General features: G+C 43.1%; 1 protein-coding gene across 1 annotated transcript in view; it reads right to left on the bottom strand.

Annotated features, from left to right (window-relative positions):
* Window positions 1-20,497, bottom strand: part of LOC120397507 (dynein heavy chain 5, axonemal-like) — a 289,224-nt gene that overhangs the window by 235,726 nt on the left and 33,001 nt on the right. Inside the window, exons 12-21 of the mRNA XM_039523452.1 lie at window positions 17,221-17,407; window positions 13,730-13,895; window positions 13,533-13,626; window positions 11,080-11,178; window positions 10,213-10,394; window positions 5,760-5,879; window positions 4,906-5,107; window positions 3,574-3,669; window positions 321-494; window positions 138-227 (exon numbers count right to left, since the gene is read on the bottom strand). Coding sequence (XP_039379386.1) covers window positions 138-227; window positions 321-494; window positions 3,574-3,669; window positions 4,906-5,107; window positions 5,760-5,879; window positions 10,213-10,394; window positions 11,080-11,178; window positions 13,533-13,626; window positions 13,730-13,895; window positions 17,221-17,407 — 1,410 coding nt within the window. The remainder of the gene's footprint in view (window positions 1-137; window positions 228-320; window positions 495-3,573; window positions 3,670-4,905; window positions 5,108-5,759; window positions 5,880-10,212; window positions 10,395-11,079; window positions 11,179-13,532; window positions 13,627-13,729; window positions 13,896-17,220; window positions 17,408-20,497) is intronic.

Here is a 20,497-nt window from a genome sequence, read left to right as displayed (position 1 = left end):
AGGAGCTTCTAGGATCTGAGGGCCAGGCCTTTAAAGTTGCAGAGGAATGGATATAAGGGAGATAAAAGTAAGCTATGTTATTGGCATGTTCCTTTTTTTTTTTTTCCAATTTAGCATTTCCCCCACTAATTTCCAACCTTCAAAAGTGCAGTCTTCTTTTTAAAAAATTTCATTGGATGGTCTATTTTTCTGAACAACTGCCGAGCCCACATAATCTTCCCAGTTACCTGCAATGGAGCAAGATTTAAGTTTATGCTTTCATTAACAGAAAACAGAAAAAGAGTAAAGATCTTTTTCTCTCGCCTTAGTTTCATCCTTACAGGTGGTACATTACGAGGCATAGGCGGATTTTCTTTTTGCTTCTGGTAGAGTTTTCGAACCAGATCTAATTCTCGGCTGTATCGCTGAACGACGATTATATATTTTTCAGTAAGATCAATATGGTCTTTACCAATGTGTTCAAACTTCATCAGAAGTCCCAACATCTGTTCAGTCTAAAAAGAGAGATTGGAGATTTGCAGTAAATGCTCCATCAAGATGGGAATAGCTTAATAAGTCATCGTTGTATGTTTATAACTGGTTAAGTTATTTTATTGTGAACATAGAACAAACTTATCTAATAGGTTAATTTATTAAAATTCTTACTTAGCTCTAATATCACGTTTAAAATAATCTGATGTGTCAAAAAGCTACCTACATAGGATAATGGAGCAATATTTAATTTCTTTCTGACTCTTCTCCAAATGATCATTTAGCCACACACAAATCTGGTGTAGAGTACTCCTGGAATTCTGTGCCACTACGTGTGGGAAGAATTCATGAGCACCACAGATTTCTTTGCTTCTTCGCAGAAAATGATGGGGAAGCAAAGGGAAGCAGCAAGATCAGTGACGCACCACTCCCCAGCAGCGCAGGGGTGTCGTTTCAGGTGCCCAGAGCAGCTGGCGAAGGGGTAAATCACTATGGTGGGTGGCAGGGCTGAGGACACCCCAACCGGTGGCTCTGACCCTGCGCCAGGCTCAGTTGCTGGTCCTGGCTGGGCTGGGCAATGAAAGGAGTTCCTCTTCCCCTGCAAGGAGTGGCTGAGGCCAGGACCAGGTCAGACCCCACCCCCAGAAATCTTCCCCAGCTGCAGGAAGCTCCACACCCCAGCTCTGTATCCTGCCCCCATCACTCCTCAGCATGGGGGTGGGGCACTGTAGAGGGAGCTGCTCTTCTTTATGTCCAACCCCCTTGCATCCATACCCCCCTTACCCAGACTCCCCCCCCAGCCGAGCCTCACCCCCTGCATCCAGAGCCCCTGTGCACTCAGAACCCCCTGCATCTGGAACCCCTGCCGAGCCCTACTGCCCCCGCCCCCGGACCCTCACCCCACTGAGCTCCAATCAGCTGTGCCTAGATCTGCACCCCACCAAACCCCACTCACCCAGTTCTCGGACCCCTCCGTTGAGCCTCTCACACCCAGACACCCCCCAAAGTCCCATTCTCCCTGCACCCAGAACTCCCCAACGAGCCCCGTTTGCCACACACATGGATCAGGGGCTAAGGCTGGCTGTGTGTGCAAGACTCTGTCCCTCTCACTTGCTATATTGGTGTGCCTGGCATGGAGGGGCAGGGCCCCAAAGTGTTTCGGGAGTGGGCCCAGTCCTTGCACTGTGTCAGGGCTGGGTGCAGCCTCACCTCCCAGTCTGTGTCCTGGGAGAGGTGGGGACCTGCAGAGTGATCTCCCACTTCCGTGCAGCCAGTGGTCTGTGCTCCCCACTGCCATGCTGGAGCTTCCACGTTTATTTATTGACAAATAAAATGGCAGAATTTTCCAGAATTTTAAAATATTGTGCACAGAATTATTTTTTTTGGTGCAGAATTCCCTCAGGAGAAAGTAGAGTAGTACCTCCACCTTCATCAAGACTCAGATTCTGCCAACAGCACCGCATGGGCAGATTCCTGACATCAGTGGGGCTCTGTGCAGGCACTGAGGTCTGCTCACATAGTTTTTTTCAAAATTGGGGCCCAAATCTAAAATCAGTCCTGATTTTAAAGACAGCTCACAATGTTGATTTCTTTGTTTATTTCAATCTGGATGGAGGAGCATAAGAAATGCAACTGAGAAAATATTTTGAATGAGCTGCTGGATAATATATTTTTTAAACTGAGTACAGCTCTTTTCTGTCTTGTGTTATGTACTGGATGAAACCTTATTATGGGTTGTGTTAAAACTGATATGTGAATGCACTCTTCACTTAAGATAGTTCTAAGAAAGACTTAAGAGGCCATATTGAAACATGGCAAAACAGAGCCTACTCAGAAACTAGCACCATGTGGGTGGAGAGTTCCACTGAGGATTGTGACTCTGTGTGTGAGTGAGAGATAGACAAACAAACAGTCTGACAGAACAGAGACAGGTTAAAAGGCCAAAAAACAACCAGGAAAAAGCAAGCCAAGCAGGAGCCTGTGAGCACAATGCATGACCTTGGAAAAAGCTAAAGAAAGAACTTTTTGCTCTGGTGTTGGCTAAAGAGGCTTGGGGACACAAGCTAATAAACTATTCTTCTGTTTCTGGTTCCTCCTATATTTGGAGAATATAAAGAAACAAGATTACATTAAGGAAAATACCAGACTCCTTCATCAATTACTATCTCAACCTGAACTATCCAAAGGGCTCTGAACTTTGACTAGCAACTCGGGTCAAAAAGGGGCAACACTTGGAATAGTTTAAACTTGATTCTACTCTTTTACATTTCCACTCCCCATTTTCCCCCTAATAATTCTTGTAATGTAAGCACAATTAGGAATGAAAAAAAAAGCCAGCCAACATTTTGGAAGCAATAGGGGGCCAATCTGTAACACATTTTTTAAAAGGGGGAAATGTTCATCTTAACAACATCTGTCTGTCAATTTAGGTGTTTATATAACTGTCTTCCTTGCCAGTGTAAAAGGAACAACCAACCGTTTTGCTCTGAGGCATACAGAGGCGCATAGGCGCCATCTTTCTTAGTTCCCCCCGTGTGCTCGAACCCCTGCTACACCACGGGCCCTGCCCCCACTCCACCCCAATGTACCAATGACAAACTGTAGTCTGGAGTAGAGAGCAGAAGGAAAGAAAGCACTGAAAGGAAGCAATAGAAGAAAAGCAAAACTGCAGATAAGTCTGGAGGTGCAGAGAGGAACCAAGGCCTGTGAGGTAAATTGGAGAGCTAATGACAGATGCTCCAAGAGAAGCAATTTACTATTTTGTTGCATCGGCAGGGAAGTAGTAAGAGCCAGGAGCAGAAAAAAGTAAGACAAAACAAAATGAGGAAGATGAGAAGGACAAAAGATGTGAGGAAGACAGAATAGGAAATTGGCACTTGATAATTATCAGCATTTAAATTTCCAATATTTCTGACTGAGTGCACTTGAGCTTGAAGAGTTTGCCAACACTGCTCAAATCCTCTGATATTATCTCACACCGAACAAGCATTGTGGCCTGGTTTCCAAAAATGCTGAACACCTGCAGCATGCAGAGATTTCAATAGGATTTGTGGGTGCCCAGCACTTCTGAAGGTCAGGTTTTTTACTTGCAGAATTACTCACAGTTAAAGATTTCTCAAACCAAGAATCCACTAATTCTTGCATTGACTGGTGCAGACCTTCAATTTGATTCTTAAATTCAAGGTAATCTTTCTCAAACTGAAAAGGGGGAGAGGGTAACAAAAAAAAACAAAACCAAAAATGGGTTATATGATGCCATTAATTTTCATGTAAAGCCACCCTCTTGGAACCAATACAGTATTTGCATATTCTGCCCATTAAGTGTATCCAGCACTGTACAGAACAGTCCAGTGACAGAGCTCGTAACCCCCAGGAGTTTACATGCTAGATCAGACAAACACGAAACAGTCAGCAGGACTGCTTTCCATGATTTATACTGAAAGTCCAGTGTGAAGAATCCTGTGAGATTCTGAGTGACTTCATCGTCTCACAAGAGGCACTCACTACCCTACAAAGGCAGTCCATACTATACTCTCACCCAATCATTTCATATGTAGAAATGCCCAAAAAAAACCATAACAGAAGTTAGAGATCTTGAAACAACCCAAAACCCCAGCAGGCATCCAAATATGATTTTCAGTGGACAAACTACACAGCAAATATTACAGACATCAGAGCACAGTCCAGAAGTGCTCCAGGCCTGAAACATAAAGAGCAATTTTCAGAATTTGCAAACCATGAGTTAGGAAGAACGGTAGTGCAATAAGTCAAAATATTTTTCACGTGTTGTAATTATAGTCCGGATCTAGCAAAGCACATGGTCCCTGATTCAAGAAACTGGGGCCTTAAATATGGGAGTAGTCACACTAGCTTCCATTGGACTACTCATGTTCTTGGAGCACAGGCATAACTGCTTTGATGGAACAGAGTCTAAGAACTGCTATTAAAACAATCCAGTTTGAACTCTGGGGCCTGATTCCTCAATTCTTCCTCCTCTAATTAATCCTTACTGATGCAAGTAGTCCCACTGACTTCAGCATCACTGCCTGCATGAGTTAGGGTTTTCCAGATGGGATTCAAGGTTCATGGATCTCAAAAAAAAGGGAAAAGTTTTATTTTCTAATTGGCATAAAATATGCTCAAGATTCAAGAAAATCACTGGGCCATTAAACTGCCACATTCACAACTACTTCACTTATCTGTGTACAACTACCAGTGGTGAATGTCTAACAACTTAAAATTCTCTTAATAAGATAGGAACATGTTAGAATTATAAACAAATTAATGCATATATTGTTATAAACTTCACAATGGTTCTTTTGTATAGTGTTTTAAAATCCACCATAATTTTTAAGGAAATGCATAGTTTAAAGTGACTGATTTAGATTTTCACAAGTGTTTAGCATTTCTGATTATTATTTCTGAAATATCTACCTCTTGTTTCCTGTGATCCAGAACATCATAGGTTTTTGATTTGGTGTTTGTAGCAATCATCTGGTAACGAGCACTGATCTTTTCAATACCTTCTATTTTTATATTCTGTAGCTCTAAAAGGCCTTCCATGATATTGCTTATATCTGAAATCTTTTCCAAGCGTTTACAGAATGCATCAAATTTTCCAAATATATAGTTTTCACTGATGATAAAAAAGGCAAAAGAGGGACTATCATAAACATATAGAATAAAACATACTGCAAGAATTTCTGAGATTCAGATATAGTCTTCCCGTACTTGCACGTTTCTCTTTTTCTAAAATTTACTCTTATTAGTGCAGAATCAAGTAAACCGCTTTTACGATGAGTATGAAGTACTTAATGCTTAATTCTTACATGTGCCAATTTTGGTCCTAATTGTAATTGTTTTATATAAAAGAGTATCTCCAACTATGTCACAGTTTTCAGAATATCATAATTTGGCCTTGTAACGCTAAGATGCCGGCTGAAGGCCTTGTTCTACAGTGCTGATTCAGGCAAAACTCTCATTGGCAATATGATTAAGGACCTGATCCAAAAGCCCACTTATGAACATGCTTAACTCTAACTACATGCATTAGTTCAACTGAAATCCCGTTGGGCCTATATGGGTACCAAATCTGTGAGAAACTGGCAAAACTTGTCACTGAAAAAAATTTTCTGAGTAAAAACTGCAGGATCAGGTCTGAAACATGCTACAGTTTATATTTTCACTGAATGTTAAACTCTCCAGTTCATCTGTACATATGTTGATTGCGCAGTTATAAATTATATACATGGACAAGATTTGATTCAAGGACAGAATGAATGATTTACCTGAAATCAAACTGCCGATCATTTGGATTTTCCTTTAGCTTCTCCCTTACTCTCTGAAAATATGTTTGATATTGTTCATTGAGATAAATACATTCTTGTATCCTCTTTAATAATTCTTGCCTAAAAAAAAGTGAACAGAAGACAAACTTAAGAAACAGAGAGCTGCACAAATGATTACAATAACAGAACATTTCAGCTACATAGACATTTGATCAAGTCCAGTACTTAGAAAATATTGTATTAACATTATAAAGAGTAACGTGATGAAATGTGGACATAGATGTATATAAATACATCATTCAAAATGTGAAGAGGATTAAATTAAAATGTTCATTTTAAAACTGTTTTACAAGCTAGAATTTTGTTTTATTTGATTGTTTTATTTCATTTTTATTTTGTTTTACTGGTATTGGACCAAATCCTGACCCTATTACTCTACTCAGAACAGGTCAGATAGGAACTGCCTACACCATGTAGCCTGTTCAGTTCCTGTACATTAGCCATTTTTTAATCTCTACAAACTGTGTCCTTGTTCCCAGGAAAGTTTGGATTCTCCTCTTCTTAGGTAGGATCAAACATCAGAAAAGTCTCTTGTTTCCTTTAAATGTGAACATCTAGAAAGCCACAATTCCCAAGGTCACAGGCTGGGTTCAATTCATGTGCAGTAGTTTGACCAATCTTGACATAGCTACTGTAGATTAAATAGTGGGCATGAGGAGGCTGTATTTGTCCCTTTTAGTTTAAATAATGGACTGTTATTACATATATACGCCAATTAGTTGTAAAGATCATCATTCTGTTAGGACTTTGTCACTGTTTCCAGAATGTTTGTCAGAGCAAATGAATCAGAAATTAACAAACGTAAAACCTCATGAATTCACCCTATTGACTCAGAGACTTCTGCAAACAAAGTGAATAAAACAAAAAGAATGTATTAGAAATTAACACTGTTCAAGTATGTTAAAAATTGTATTTTCATTTTATTTATGATCATTCTTTATCATAAAGGATATAATCTAGTCATGGAGGTCAGGGAAGTCAAGGATTCCATGAATTCACTCAATCTCTGTGACTTCTATGGCTTAAACTGTGAGCAGCTAGAGCCAGGGCTGTGCGCTGCCCTCCTCTCCCTCAGCGGCTGTGGCCGGGGCTGGAACAGTACCCTCTCCCGCCTCTCCTGCCCTGCGGCTTTGGCTGGGGCAGGGATTGTGTGTTCCTCCCCACCCCGTAGCTTCGGCCAGGGTGGAGGTTGCACATTCCCCCCACCCTGGCTTGGGACAGGGCTGTGCCCCCCACCATCCGTGGCTGAGGTCAGGGCTGTAGAGCCCCTCGCCTGCAGGGCTGAAAGGAACTTAAAGGACTTACCGGTACTCCGGAGTCCTTGGAGGGGAGGGGGCCTCAACCGGAAGAGGTGTGGCCTCTATCGGAAGAGGCAGGGCCTTTAAATCCCCGGACACTTTAAATCAGGATTTAAAGGGCCTGGGGCTGGGATAGCAACAGCTACTGCAGCGGAGCCCCAGGCCCTTTAAATTACCATCAGAGGGGGCCCTGGCCTCTGGCAGAGCTTTAAAGGGCCCGGGGGCTCCACTGCAGTAGCAGCAGTCGGGAGCCCCTGGCCCTTTAAATCGCTGCCTGAGCCCCGCCGCCGCTACCCCGGGGCTCCGGCAGGCTCTGGGGATGATTTAAAGGGCCTGGGGCGGTAGCGGCTACCTGAGCCCTGGACCCTTTAAATCGTCCTCGGAGCCCTGCTGCCGGAACCCTGGGGAGGTGGCAGCGGGACTCCAGCGACTATTTTAAGGGCCAGGGTGGTACTGGCTGCTGCAGCCCCGGATCCTTTAAAAAGCCGCTGGAGACTCACCAACGCTACCCCGGGGCTCCGGGGATGATTTAAAAGGCCTGGGTCGGTAGCTGCGGCAGGTGCCCCAGGCCCTTTAAATCGCCGCTCGAACCCCACCGCCGCTTCCCCAGGGCTCTGGCAGCAATTTAAAGGACCCGGGGCTCCAGCCGCTGCTGGGAGCCCCAGGCCCTTTAAACTGCCGCCAGGGGAAGCCGATCCGCCCCGGTACAGCGCACCGGCTCTTGCCAGTATGCCGTACCGGAGCGTACCAGCTTACTTTCACCTCTGCCTACCCGTGACTGCGGCCAGGGCTGGAGAGCCCCCACCCGTGACTGCAGCCAGGGCCAGAGCTGTGTGGACCCCACACACCTCCCCCCTTCAGCCACGGTTGGATCCAGGGCTGTGCACTGCTGCAGCCGGGGTTGGAGCCAGGGCTACATGTCCCTGTGGCTGCGGGGGCTGTGCACCCTGCCCCACCCCTCTCTCCTCACTGCTTTGGCTGCGGCCAGGGCCGGAGCCAGAACTGTGTCCCCTTTCGTGATGGTGAGGCTCTGGCTGTCAGTCCCCCCAGTCTCTCCCCGCCGCCCCATGACAGGGCTCCAGCTGTCATTTTCCCCACCCCCTTTTATTTTCAGTAAAAGTCACTGACAGGTTACAGGCTCCCATGAATTTTTGTTTATTGCCCGCGGCCTGTCCGTGACTTTTACTAAAAATAACCATGACAAAATCTTATCCTTATTTATAATGTACATATCAATATTCTGTCGTGTGCTGGTTAAACATAATTATGTTTTTCTACACACAAAGAGCAACTAGAAATTTTCAGTATGAATTACTTTTATGTCACTCATGCTTGTAATCTAGGTGTCATCTTTGACTTGATCCTCTCTCTAGATCCTCACATCAAGGCTGTCTCTAAAACTTGCTGTTTATTCCTGCAGACGATCTCTAAAATGCAGTCTTTTCTATCCATCCACAAAGAGAAAACTCTCGTCCAGGCTTTCGCCATCTTGTTTTCACTATTGCCACATCCTCTTCTCTGGCCATGACAAATACAATCTCTCACCCCATTGATCAGTACACATAGGTGAATGAGGACAGACACAGAGATGGATTTAAGCAGGAGGCCACAACTTTATTAGCCCTGGGGAAGGATTCTATCTGTGCAATCTGCTCCATCTGTCACATACCAGGGATTTAAGTAGGTCCAGTGCAGTGAGTTATAGGGCTCCCACGATTTAACATGTAACTCTGGGTAGGCTCTCCTCTGCCTACCTGTAGGATTCAACTCACTCTTCTGAATCCTCTCCCCCAAAGGGTGACAGAGGGTACCAAAGAGATCGCTTGGACTGCGAAGACATCAGGTCTCTCCTTCACCCATAAGCACAAGGTGCAAGTCTTTCTTAATTCTGGAAGATGGCCGTTTGGCCTTTTATCCACACTGGACACCCTGCACAGCTTGCAATGAACATTCATTCCCATTACTAATATTAATTTCTAACGCCTATTCCTTCTTTGTGCTTTCTCTTATGCTGCCCCTCACTCATGGAAGGAGCTTCCCATGAACATCCATAAAGCCATCTCATTGTCTTCCTTCAAATTCCTCCTTAAACTCTCCTTTGCCATGATGCTACAAAAAAATTGACAACGATTAGGCAGCTGGTGCTGACGCCACAGCCTATCATGCTGATCAACATTGTCTCATTGTTTCCTTGTATTCCCCCATTAATCTGTCTGTTTCCCTTTTATTATTTATTATTTGTATTGCAGCAGCACCTAGGAGTCATGGAACAGGAGCCCACTGTGCGAGGTGCTGTACAAACACAGGAAAATGGTCCCTGACCCAAGCCGTTTATAATCTAAGTACAAGACAAAAGACAACAAATAATAGCCATCATAAATGATAAAAAGGAAACAGAGCAAGAGAGAACAGAACTAAAGTCTCCAAAAAAAAATCCGAGTGTGCTTTAACTTAACTTGCAAGTCTACTATGGATCCAGCTTTCCTAGGTCAGAAGCTACATTGGCACCATGAAATCTGGCAAAGTTAACATTCGCCACACTGAGTTCCTGTAGCAACACGTGCAGAGCAATAGAAGTACAAGCAAGCTCCCACTCTGCTCCTAACAGAGTACACACCCACACTGAATATGGTGCAAACTTACCCCCTTCGTAGTGTTTGCCTTTATTGTTGACTTAAGTACACACAAAGCATAACCCTGAGCTTAAGCTTTCTCAGCTTGCCTTTCCCTAGGGTTTTCTCTCCGAAGAACCTCTTTGTTCCTACTCCTAGTTTCCTCTAGCATGCTTTGCATCAAGAAAGTCATGATGACAAAATAATAGCTTTTTTTAATTGTTCTATTTGCATTTTAATGGCAATCTATATAGTAAAAGCCCTGATCCAGCAGAGACTTACACATGTGCTTAACATTATGCACTCTAAGTATTCCCACTGAAGTGAATGGAAGCATTCACATGCTCAAAATTAAAAACTTAGTTACTTGGCTGAATCAGGGCTTACACAATATTACTTTGTAATAATGTTCATATTTAACCTATGAATTTTCGATTAGTCTTAACTAAAGAAGAAGATAAAACTAGTAAGAGGTCATGTTACCTGTCCAGGTCCCAGATTTTCAAAACACCTTGACTTAGATATATCTTGCATGTATTAATCATCTGGTTAGTGATTTTGAGGAGAAGAGAAGTCATCTGTTCCGATGTATTATAGTACGGTGATGTACTGTAAATCATATGAATACTGTTCATTAAGCTGGGTATGTGCTCCACTATTGCTGCCTAAGTCACAAACGGGAAAGGAAAAAATGAGCAATTCAAATTTCCTAAAAACTAGTAAATATGAAAACCTACTGCAAACCTTGAAGAGATGCACGCAAGGAACTAAAGGGACAATCATATTAGACAGGTCTGCACAATTTACTATCAATGGCAGTTCCTTTCAGCACCAGCAGTGGGTGGGGCTTGGGAGAATATCACCCTGATTTGTTCCTGCCTCTGCATTGGCACCTGCAATGGCAGACGTCTGCTACGTGAGAACAGGGCCGGCTCCAGGCACCAGCTCAGCAAACAGGTGCTTGGGGTGGCCAAGGGGAAGGGGCGGCACGTCCGGCTCTTTGGTGGCAATTCAGTGGCGAGTCTCTCAGTCCCTCTCGGAGGGAAGGACCCACCGCCAAAGAATGAAGCGGCGGTAAAGCTGAAGTGCTGCCGATCATGGCTTTTTTTTTTTCCTTCTCTTTCCTCCACCACTTGGGGTGGCAAAAACCCTGGAGCTGGCCCTGCATGAGAAGCAGTATTTTTCCATTTCTGGGGGTTCTTTGAAATCTATACATTCAACTCAACAATTGTTCGGGCATTACATTTGAAAATGGAAAGGGAGATTCATTCTCCCGCTGGGAATAATAGCTCTTTTTTCTCTAAGTTTCAGACTCTCTAAACGCTTTATTTTAAAAAAAAAAACACTTACAGGTGAGGCTTTACCAAGTGGACCAAAGAACTTATCCAGTGTATATAAATATTTTACATTGTCTTTAGCTTCATTGGCAGCATTTGTTACATTACCATCCTGAAAGGCAAAAGGCAACTAAAATTAATAGCACTTAAGTCAGGGGAGGGCAAACTACAGCCCGTCGGTCAGATCTGGCTTTCAATCCGGACCAAGGAATTGCCAGCCCCGTGGTGCAGCTGGGCTAAGGCAGGCTCTCTGCCTGCTCTGGCCCTGTGCCGCTCCCAGGAGCGGCCGGCACTATGTCCCTGTGGCCCCTGGGGGGGGGGGCAGAGGGCTCTGTGCGCTGCCCTCACCTACAGGCACCTCCCCCTGCTGCTCCCATTGGCCGGGAACAGGGAACCGCGGCCAATGGGAGCTTGGGGGTGGTACCCACAGGCCAGGGCAGCGCACAGCAGAGCCACCTGCCCCACCCCACCACCAGGAGCCACTGCTGGACATGCTGGCACTTCTGGGAGCAGTGCGGGGCCAGGGCAGGCAGGGAGCCTGCCTTAGCCCCTCTGCACGCTGCTGCCACCCCGGAGCTGCTCGAGGTAAGTGGCGCTGGGCCGGAGCCCACACCCCAAGCCCCTCCTGGACCCCACACCCCAACCCCCTGTCCTTAGCCCCCTAACCCTCTGCCTTGAGCCCCAACACACCACTCCTGCACCCCAACTCCCTGCCCTGAGCCCTCTGCCGCACCCCACACCCGAACCCCCTGCACCGCACACCCCTCCTGCACCCCAATTCCTTGCCCTGAGCCCCTTCCTGCACACCACACCACACCCCCTCCACACCCCACACTCCCTCCTGCACTCCAACCCATTGCCCCAGCCCTACATTCATGGCCCTGCATACAATTTCCCCACCCAGATGTGGCCCTGGGGCCAAAAAGTTTGCCCACTCATGATTTAGGGTTATCACACAAAGCTCTGTGGGCTCACTACCTTTTCAACGCATGTTACTAAAAGAAGAATGAATACAGGGGCCAATCCTGCAAACCTTTACTCATAAAAGTACTCCCACTGAAATCTATGAGACAATTTGTTGGAGTAAGAATTGGCAAGATCTGCCCCACTCTAGATTTAATAACTGCTACCTGATGATCAGCAGCTTTTGGACAGGACTATACATCCCAATTTAGAAAAAACTCCTCACTGAAGTTAACAGAGTTTTGCCTGATTAAACTGCAATTCTCCTCTGAAAAGTAAGTGTAAAAATGGCATTCTGGGATCCGATGTTTATTGCCTTTCAACTGTATATTTTTCAAAGCAGTGCTGGCAACTATCATGAATTTATCACAAGACAGCTCCTGCAGTCATGAGATTTCAACAGAATTTCAGCTGACATATATTAAAGTAAATTTCTAGTCCTCATGGTTAAAAAAAAAAAAAACATCTTGAAAACGTAATCCCTAAAAGCTCAAAAACTAGGAGGCAAATAAACAGAGCACAATGTTATCACTTTGTAAAATCTCATGATTTTTTAGCCAATATCATAGTTTTGGGAGCCTGACTCATAATGTTTGAATGTTCAGGGCTGGCAATATTGAATGTGCTCAATGTACATAGAGACGGTTTATTTTTCTAACTGCCAGCCCTGCAAAACCAGCTCAGGCTCTAAAATATACTGGCTTCTTCCCTTCTTATACACTATCACCTTAATAAAGCAGGCCCTCAGTGACACCTGTGTATCCGTTTTGTCTACAACAGCTTATACAGATCTGACTGATTTGAACTTGATAAATAATTCTGTTGATGCTGCACAGGAAGAAAGGGATCCAGCTCACTATCTCTTACATGTGTTGGCTCTGCAGGGATAACAGATCAAAAACTATTTTTACCACAAAAGTCAGCAGAAATTACTCTGAGTACACACAGCAAGATTAGTTGAGTAAGAAGGTACCATTTTTCCACAGACTATTCTCAAAGCAGATCCACACTTTAAGGAGTAGAAGATCCTGATGGGCAGAAACAGCAGGTCTGCCATAATCTCCTCTATTGGTGCATTCAGTGGCTTTTGAATCTCAGGTCACCTGCACATAGCTTGTGAGTCTGTTTTTCTGGACTGTCTGCAATTTGCATTGTTAAGTTTGGATCAGGTGTCCATATGTCTGATGTAGTAAGTGCCCGAGGTAAAACTAGCCTGGGCCTGTAGCGAATACCTCCTCTATCCCCTTCCTGGCAATCCCACAGTCCTGTGTAACTGGCAATGTATGAGAGAGTTGCCCCCGCCCCCTGATATGTGTGCTTGACTCCAAATCCAGAGAATTGGTATTACATTTTTATATCAAAGAGAGAATAAAGCCCAATACATAAAAACCATCATCCCCAAACTATTATTAGCAACGTGGGTTCATTTCCAAATGTAGCATAAGCGCAGCAGCATGTTTTTAATTGACTTGAAATTATTTCTATTAAAAGCACAGTCATTACCAGTTCTTTCCACTGCTTTAATAGTCTTGATTTTGCTGCCTGAAGAATACTTAGAACTTTATTTACTCTTGGACTCTTGATCTCATCTAAAAGGCTTTGAAAAAAAGAATAAATTTTAATTTTTTTTTCAAGTGACAGTTCATGTTTATAAACAAAATGTCCTTTAGGCTGCAGGAGAAATAATGCACTGCTTTAACCTGTTAAATGATGCCATCCTCGATTTCCAATGTTCCAGTTCAGCAGCTGGGCCAATGTCATCAGCTTCTTTTCTCATTTGTTCACTTTCCACCAAAATTTGTCCAATCTGTTTGATCCAAATTATAAGCACTCCTTCAAGTTTCTCAATTACCTCGATGTTACTGCCTTTAAAACCACAAGACAAAAATTGCATTCTACTAATAAGTGCCAAGAAACATACACAGATTTAAACATTCTGTAGAAGAATTCTCACTGCCTGGCTCCAGATTGGATGCAGAGCTGACTTCGGAAGTCTTCTTTAGTCCAAAGTAGCCCACCATTCATCCCAATCCTGGGGCAGATGACTAGAGAATCCATGCAGCAGATCCTCTATCTTGCCACTGTTCTTCCCTCCCTTGCCACCCACCTATTTACCCTCTGTACACTGCCATGCAGGGAGCTCCTACAGTGTATATTCCCTGCAATCCTAATTTGTTAGGAATATATCCTAAAGTCCTTGTGCAGGGTTTGCTCAGTCCATACCCAGGCAAATGCCACAAATTCCCAACAAAGTCAAATGAAATAAAACTGAGCAAGGACCTTAGGCTTTAGCTCCATTAGCACAGGCATAACTTCAAAATCAGATGTATACTTAAAAGGCACTGGAATACTGCTGCATTTTTCATGTGGGATTTTCATATCCAACAAAAATGCCAAGCCTATCTAACTAACAATTTAAATTAATCTACTGATACATTAACCATATTTAGTTAATAACTGTACTTGTGGTTAAACAAGGGTTCTCTCTTTCCCCGCCATCTCTTTCCATTCATCCTCCAGTGAAGTCAGAGGACCACATTATCCCAAAGGTGGAAGACAATCCACATAGGGACCAGAAAACTCTGCATGTTTCAAATCAAAATGTCTTTCAGATTGTTCCATCAGCGGAGACAGTGTAGAGTTTGCCCTCTGCATTATGACCAGGGCTCCTGGCCCTTCAAACGTGCAGCTTACCCGAGATCCAGAGGGAAATCTTTCAGACCTTGTGCCATCCACTGGAGAGCAGGGCACTCGGTGACTCAGGATCCCTTAGTAAGTAGCCCTACTGCTATAGTTGGTTTTTTTTTTTACTGGCAGCTGCCCCAAAACATTCCCATTAAGAGGGTTTTAGTATGTAGCAAGGGATATGATAATGGTGATTGGCTCAGCATTATTTTACACTGAAATGTCATGTGATGACAAGGAAGGTGGGGCAGAGAGGGGAGGCCACTATTGTAGAGAGGGGCCATACCCCAAGTCAAGCCCTCTGATCCAGCTATGCCCCCAATTCATGGATCTCAGAGCCATAGGGTACCTAGTGTACCTGAGGACCAACGAAAGTAAGGAGCATTCCATATGTAGCAGCTGATACTCCTTTCTATGCTATCCTCTCCAAACCCACCTTATTGAGCTTCCCTCACCCTGCAGAACTGGATGGTCATAGTGATGATTTTATCACATCTCAGTAATTTTCAAGATCATAAACTTGGAATTATACTCCACTTCTAAGATCAAGCAGAAGAAATATTGCTCTAAGGAAGAGGACGAATAAACCTTTTAAGGGAAATCGTCGCTAACAGCATAGAGAACATGGAACATCTCTCTTCCCATAAATACTCTCATTTCCATGTTTTGTTTTGGATCACATAATATTTCTCCTTTAGGAACATAAGAACATAAGAATGGCCGTACCGAGTCAGACCAAAGGTCCATCTAGCCTAGTATCCGTCTACCGACAGTGACCAATGCCAGGTGCCCCAGAGGGAGTGAACCTAACAGGCAATGATCAAGTGATCTTTCTCCTGCCATCCATCTCCATCCTCTGACGAACAGAGGCTAGGGACACCATTCTTACCCATCCTAGCTAATAGCCATTTATGGACTTAGCCACCATCAATTTATCCAGTCCCCTTTTAAACATTGTTATAGTCCTAGCCTTCACAACCTCCTCAGGTAAGGAGTTCCACAAGTTGACTGCGCGCTGCGTGAAGAAGAACTTCCTTTTATTTGTTTTAAACCTGCTGCCTATTAATTTCATTTGGTGACCCCTAGTTCTTGTATTATGGGAATAAGTAAATAACTTTTCCTTATCCACTTTCTCAACATCACTCATGATTTTATATACCTCTATCATATCACCCCTTAGTCTTCTCTTTTCCAAGCTGAAGAGTCCTAGCCTCTTTAATCTTTCCTCGTATGGGACCCTCTCTAAACCCCTAATCATTTTAGTTGCCCTTTTCTGAACCTTTTCTAGTGCTAGAATATCTTTTTTGAGGTGAGGAGACCACATCTGTACACAGTATTTGAGATGTGGGTGTACCATGGATTTATATAAGGGCAATATATATTCTCAGTCTTATTTTCTATCCCCTTTTTAATGATTCCTAACATCCTGTTTGCTTTTTTGACCGCCTCTGCACACTGCGTGGACATCTTCAGAGAACTATCCACGATGACTCCAAGATCTTTTTCCTGACTCGTTGTAGCTAAATTAGTCCCATCATGTTGTATGTATAGTTGGGGTTATTTTTTCCAATGTGCATTACTTTACATTTATCCACATTAAATTTCATTTGCCATTTTGTTGACCAATCACTTAGTTTTGTGAGATCTTTTTGAAGTTCTTCACAATCTGCTTTGGTCTTAACTATCTTGAGCAGTTTAGTATCATCTGCAAACTTTGCCACCTCACTGTTTACCCCTTTCTCCAGATCATTTATGAATAAATTGAATAGGATTGGTCCTAGGACTGACCCTTGGGGAACACCACTAGTTACCCCTCTCCATTCTGAGAATTTACCATTAATTCCTACCCTTTGTTCCCTGTCCTTTAACCAGTTCTCAATCCATGAAAGGACCTTCCCTTTTATCCCATGACAGCTTAATTTACGTAAGAGCCTTTGGTGAGGGACCTTGTCAAAGGCTTTCTGGAAATCTAAGTACACTATGTCCACCGGATCCCCCTTGTCCACATGTTTGTTGACCCCTTCAAAGAACTCTAATAGATTAGTAAGACACGATTTCCCTTTACAGAAACCATGTTGACTATTGCTCAACAGTTTATGTTTTTCTATGTGTCTGACAATTTTATTCTTAACTATTGTTTCAACTAATTTGCCCGGTACCGACATTAGACTTACCGGTCTGTAATTGCCGGGATCACCCCTAGAGCCCTTTTTAAATATTGGCGTTACATTAGCTAACTTCCAGTCACTGGGTACCGAAGCCGATTTAAAGGACAGGTTACAAACCTTAGTTAATAGTTCCGCAACTTCACATTTGAGTTCTTTCAGAACTCTTGGGTGAATGCCATCTGGTCCTGGTGACTTGTTAATGTTGAGTTTATCAATTAATTCCAAAACCTCCTCTAGTGACACTTCAATCTGTGACAGTTCCTCAGATTTGTCACCTACAAAAGCCAGCTCAGGTTTGGGAATCTCCCTCAGCCAGCTCAGGTTTGGGAATTACTGACCTGCTGTTATGTAGTCAGATGGGTTATGCAAGTTGTTGAGGTAACTCTCAATATCCACCTTCTGCAGCTGAATTTTATCTTCTAAATTCTGTCTTGCTGATGACAAGGTACCCACAAATTTATCCACAGAATACAGAAAGTCTTGTATCTGGCTGTTCTTCAAGCCTTCTTTCACAGCTCCCCAGTGCTGATTATTTGAAAATGATTGATGCACGAAAAAATATTAAACAAAGGTATTGTGTTTATTACAAAAGTATTGCTTATTCACAGAACCATACAATTTAGAGATGTCTTTCATATCAGATCATCTCCTGGCAAGTACAGGACCCCTTACAATATATTACTCAGTGCTTTGGCATGCTCGACTTTATATGGGCATATTAATGTTATGTTTGTGGGTGTGATGGGGTGTACAAGCCCTGCAGTGGGGAGGTTAGGGTTAAGGAGCAGAAAGCCACGGCCAGCCGCCTCTGCTGGGCATACTTCCAGTGGAGGCTGAGCTCAAAAGGGAGCAGCTCAGATCAGTCTAGTCAGACCACAAAGGAGAGCAGTTGTGTAGTGCAGGCTCCTGCTGAGAAGCCGCTGAGGCTCCACGTGGCCAGGACCAGGCCCCACTGCTGGGCTGCTGCAGGCCCTTCAACCATGGAGGCTGACAATGACAAGCTGTGACTGAGAGAGGAAGACTTTACAGGGCGCAACCACAGAGGACTGCAGAGGGGACTCTGAAATGAACCAGTGGCACCAACAGAGGAACTGAAGACAGGATAAGAAGTGGCCCAGGTTGCAGACATAGGAGTGTCAAACCTCTATGCCAAATATTTTGAACTACAATTTACTGGACCCTGTGCTGGAACCCAGTGGAGCAAGGAGGACCCAGGTTCCCCCCAGCTCCAGTTACAGACTTGCCACTGGGCAACACAGTCCAGAGTATTGCCATTACGTGGTTCTGCCAGGCTTGGACACCAATCCCCTGACAGTTGGGTAAAAATTTGGGCTGTCAAGCAATTAAAAAAACTAATCGCGATTAATCACACTGTTAAAACAATAATAGAATACTATTTATTTAAATATTTTTGGATGTTTTCTACATTTTCAAATGTATTGATTTCAATTACAACACAGAATTCAAAGTGTACAATGCTCACTTTATATTTATTTTTATTACAAATAGTTGCACTGTAAAAAACAAAAAAAATGTATTTTTCAATTCACTTAATACAAGTTCTGCAGTGCAATTTCTTTATCATGAAAGTTGAACTTACAAATGTAGAATTATGTACAAAAAATAACTGCATTCAAAAATAAAACAATGTAAAACTTTAGCGACTACAAGTCCACTCAGTCCTACTTCTTTTTCAGCTAATCGCTAAGACAAACAAGTGTGTTTACATTTGCAGGAAAGAATGATGCCCACTTCTTGTTTACGTCACCTAAAAGTGAGAACAGGCGTTCGAATAGCACTGTTGTAGCCAGCATCGCAAGATATTTACAGGCCAGATGCACTAAAGATTCATATGTCCGTTCATACTTTATTCACCATTCCAGAGGACATACTTCCATGCCGATGACGGGTTCTGCTCGCTAACAATGCAAAGCAGTGTGGACCGACGCATATTTATTTTCAACATTTGAGTCAGATGCCACCAGCAGAAGATTGATTTTCTTTTTTGGTGGTTTGGGTTCTGTAGTTTCAGCATCGGAGTTTTGCTCTTTTAAGACTTCTGAAAGCATGCTCCACGCCTCTTCCCTCTCAGATTTTGGAAGGCACTTCAGGTTCTTAAACCTTGGGTCAAGTGCTGTAAGCTATCTTTAGAACTCTCACATTAGTACCTTCTTTGCGTTTTGTCAAATCTGCAGTGAAAATGTTCTTAAAACGAACAACATGCTGGGTCATCATCCGAGACTGCTATATCATGAAATATATGGCAGAATGTGGGTAAAACAGAGCCAGAGACATACAATTCTCCCCCAAGGAGTTCAATCACAATTTTAATTAACACATTTTTTTTAATGAGCGTCATCAGCATGGAAGCATGTCCTCTGGAATGGTGGCTGAAGCATGAAGGGGCATACGAATGTTTAGCAAATCTGGCACGTAAATACCTTGTAATGTTGGCTACAAAAGTGCCATGCGAATGTCTGTTCTCACTTTCAGGTGACATTGTAAATACGAATTGGGCAGCATTATCTTCTATAAATGTAAACACACTTGTTTGTCTTAGCGACTGGTTGAACAAGAAGTAGGACTGTGTGGACTTGTAGGCTCTAAAGATTTACATTGTTTTGGTTTTGAGTGCAGTTATGTAACAACAACAAAAATCTACATTTGTTAGTTGCACTTTCATGATAAAGAGACTGCACTACAGCACTTGTATGAGGTGAACTGAAAAATACTATGTCTTTTATAATGTTTACAGTGCAAATGTTTGTAATAAAAAATAATATAAAGTGAGCACTGTACACTTTGTATTCTGTGTTGTAACTGAAATAAATATATTTGAAAATGCAGAAAAACATCCAAAAATATTTAATAAAATTTCAATTGGTAGTCTATTGTTTAACAGTGCGATTAAAACTGCAATTAATCGAAATTAATTTTAATTAACTGTGATTAATCAACAGCTCTAGTAAAAATCTTATTTTTTACATAATGACAGCTGACATTCTCATGTAATCTCTTGATTCCAACAGCTGAGGTTATAAGAAAAACACCAAATACTGTGAAAGTCACAATAAAATTATGAGACTTGGCAACACTGCATTTAGCAGCTCTGTGTATTTATAGTGGTAGTCAAAATGGAGTTGTCTTGTATCAGAGTCAACTGTCTAACAAAGCATTATGGCAAGGACACAAAGCTATAAGGAAAATGACATCTATGCTTCTGACTGCAACTGCTGTTGAAAGAAACTCGGCTGGCCCACTCTCAGAGCCTTGGCAGGTGAGACAAAAGGTTGCAGAGGAGACAAATGAGCACAAAGACCTCATGGTAATGAAATGTCGCTCTGAGTTCTCTCTCTCAAGGTGACTTGTTGGGCTTTCTTTTCAGCTTGACTCCAGAACAATGGCTCCCTTTGAAGAGAGGAAGTTGGATACTAATCTTTCTCCCTACTTCAGTATGAAAGAAAATCAAAAGAGCAGCATCTGGACCACGTAACACCCAATTACTTTGGAGGGGCTGGAGCTTTGGCAATCCCACACGGCTGGGTCCCTGCTGAAGATGGACACAATACTGCATACTGCATTGTGATAAGAAGGGCACATTGAGCTACAATGACA

This window comes from Mauremys reevesii, linkage group 2 (genome assembly GCF_016161935.1).
Source record: "Mauremys reevesii isolate NIE-2019 linkage group 2, ASM1616193v1, whole genome shotgun sequence".
Taxonomy (NCBI): domain Eukaryota; kingdom Metazoa; phylum Chordata; order Testudines; family Geoemydidae; genus Mauremys; species Mauremys reevesii.
Note: the sequence above shows the minus strand (reverse complement) of the source record. Positions and strands in the feature narration are given on the sequence as shown.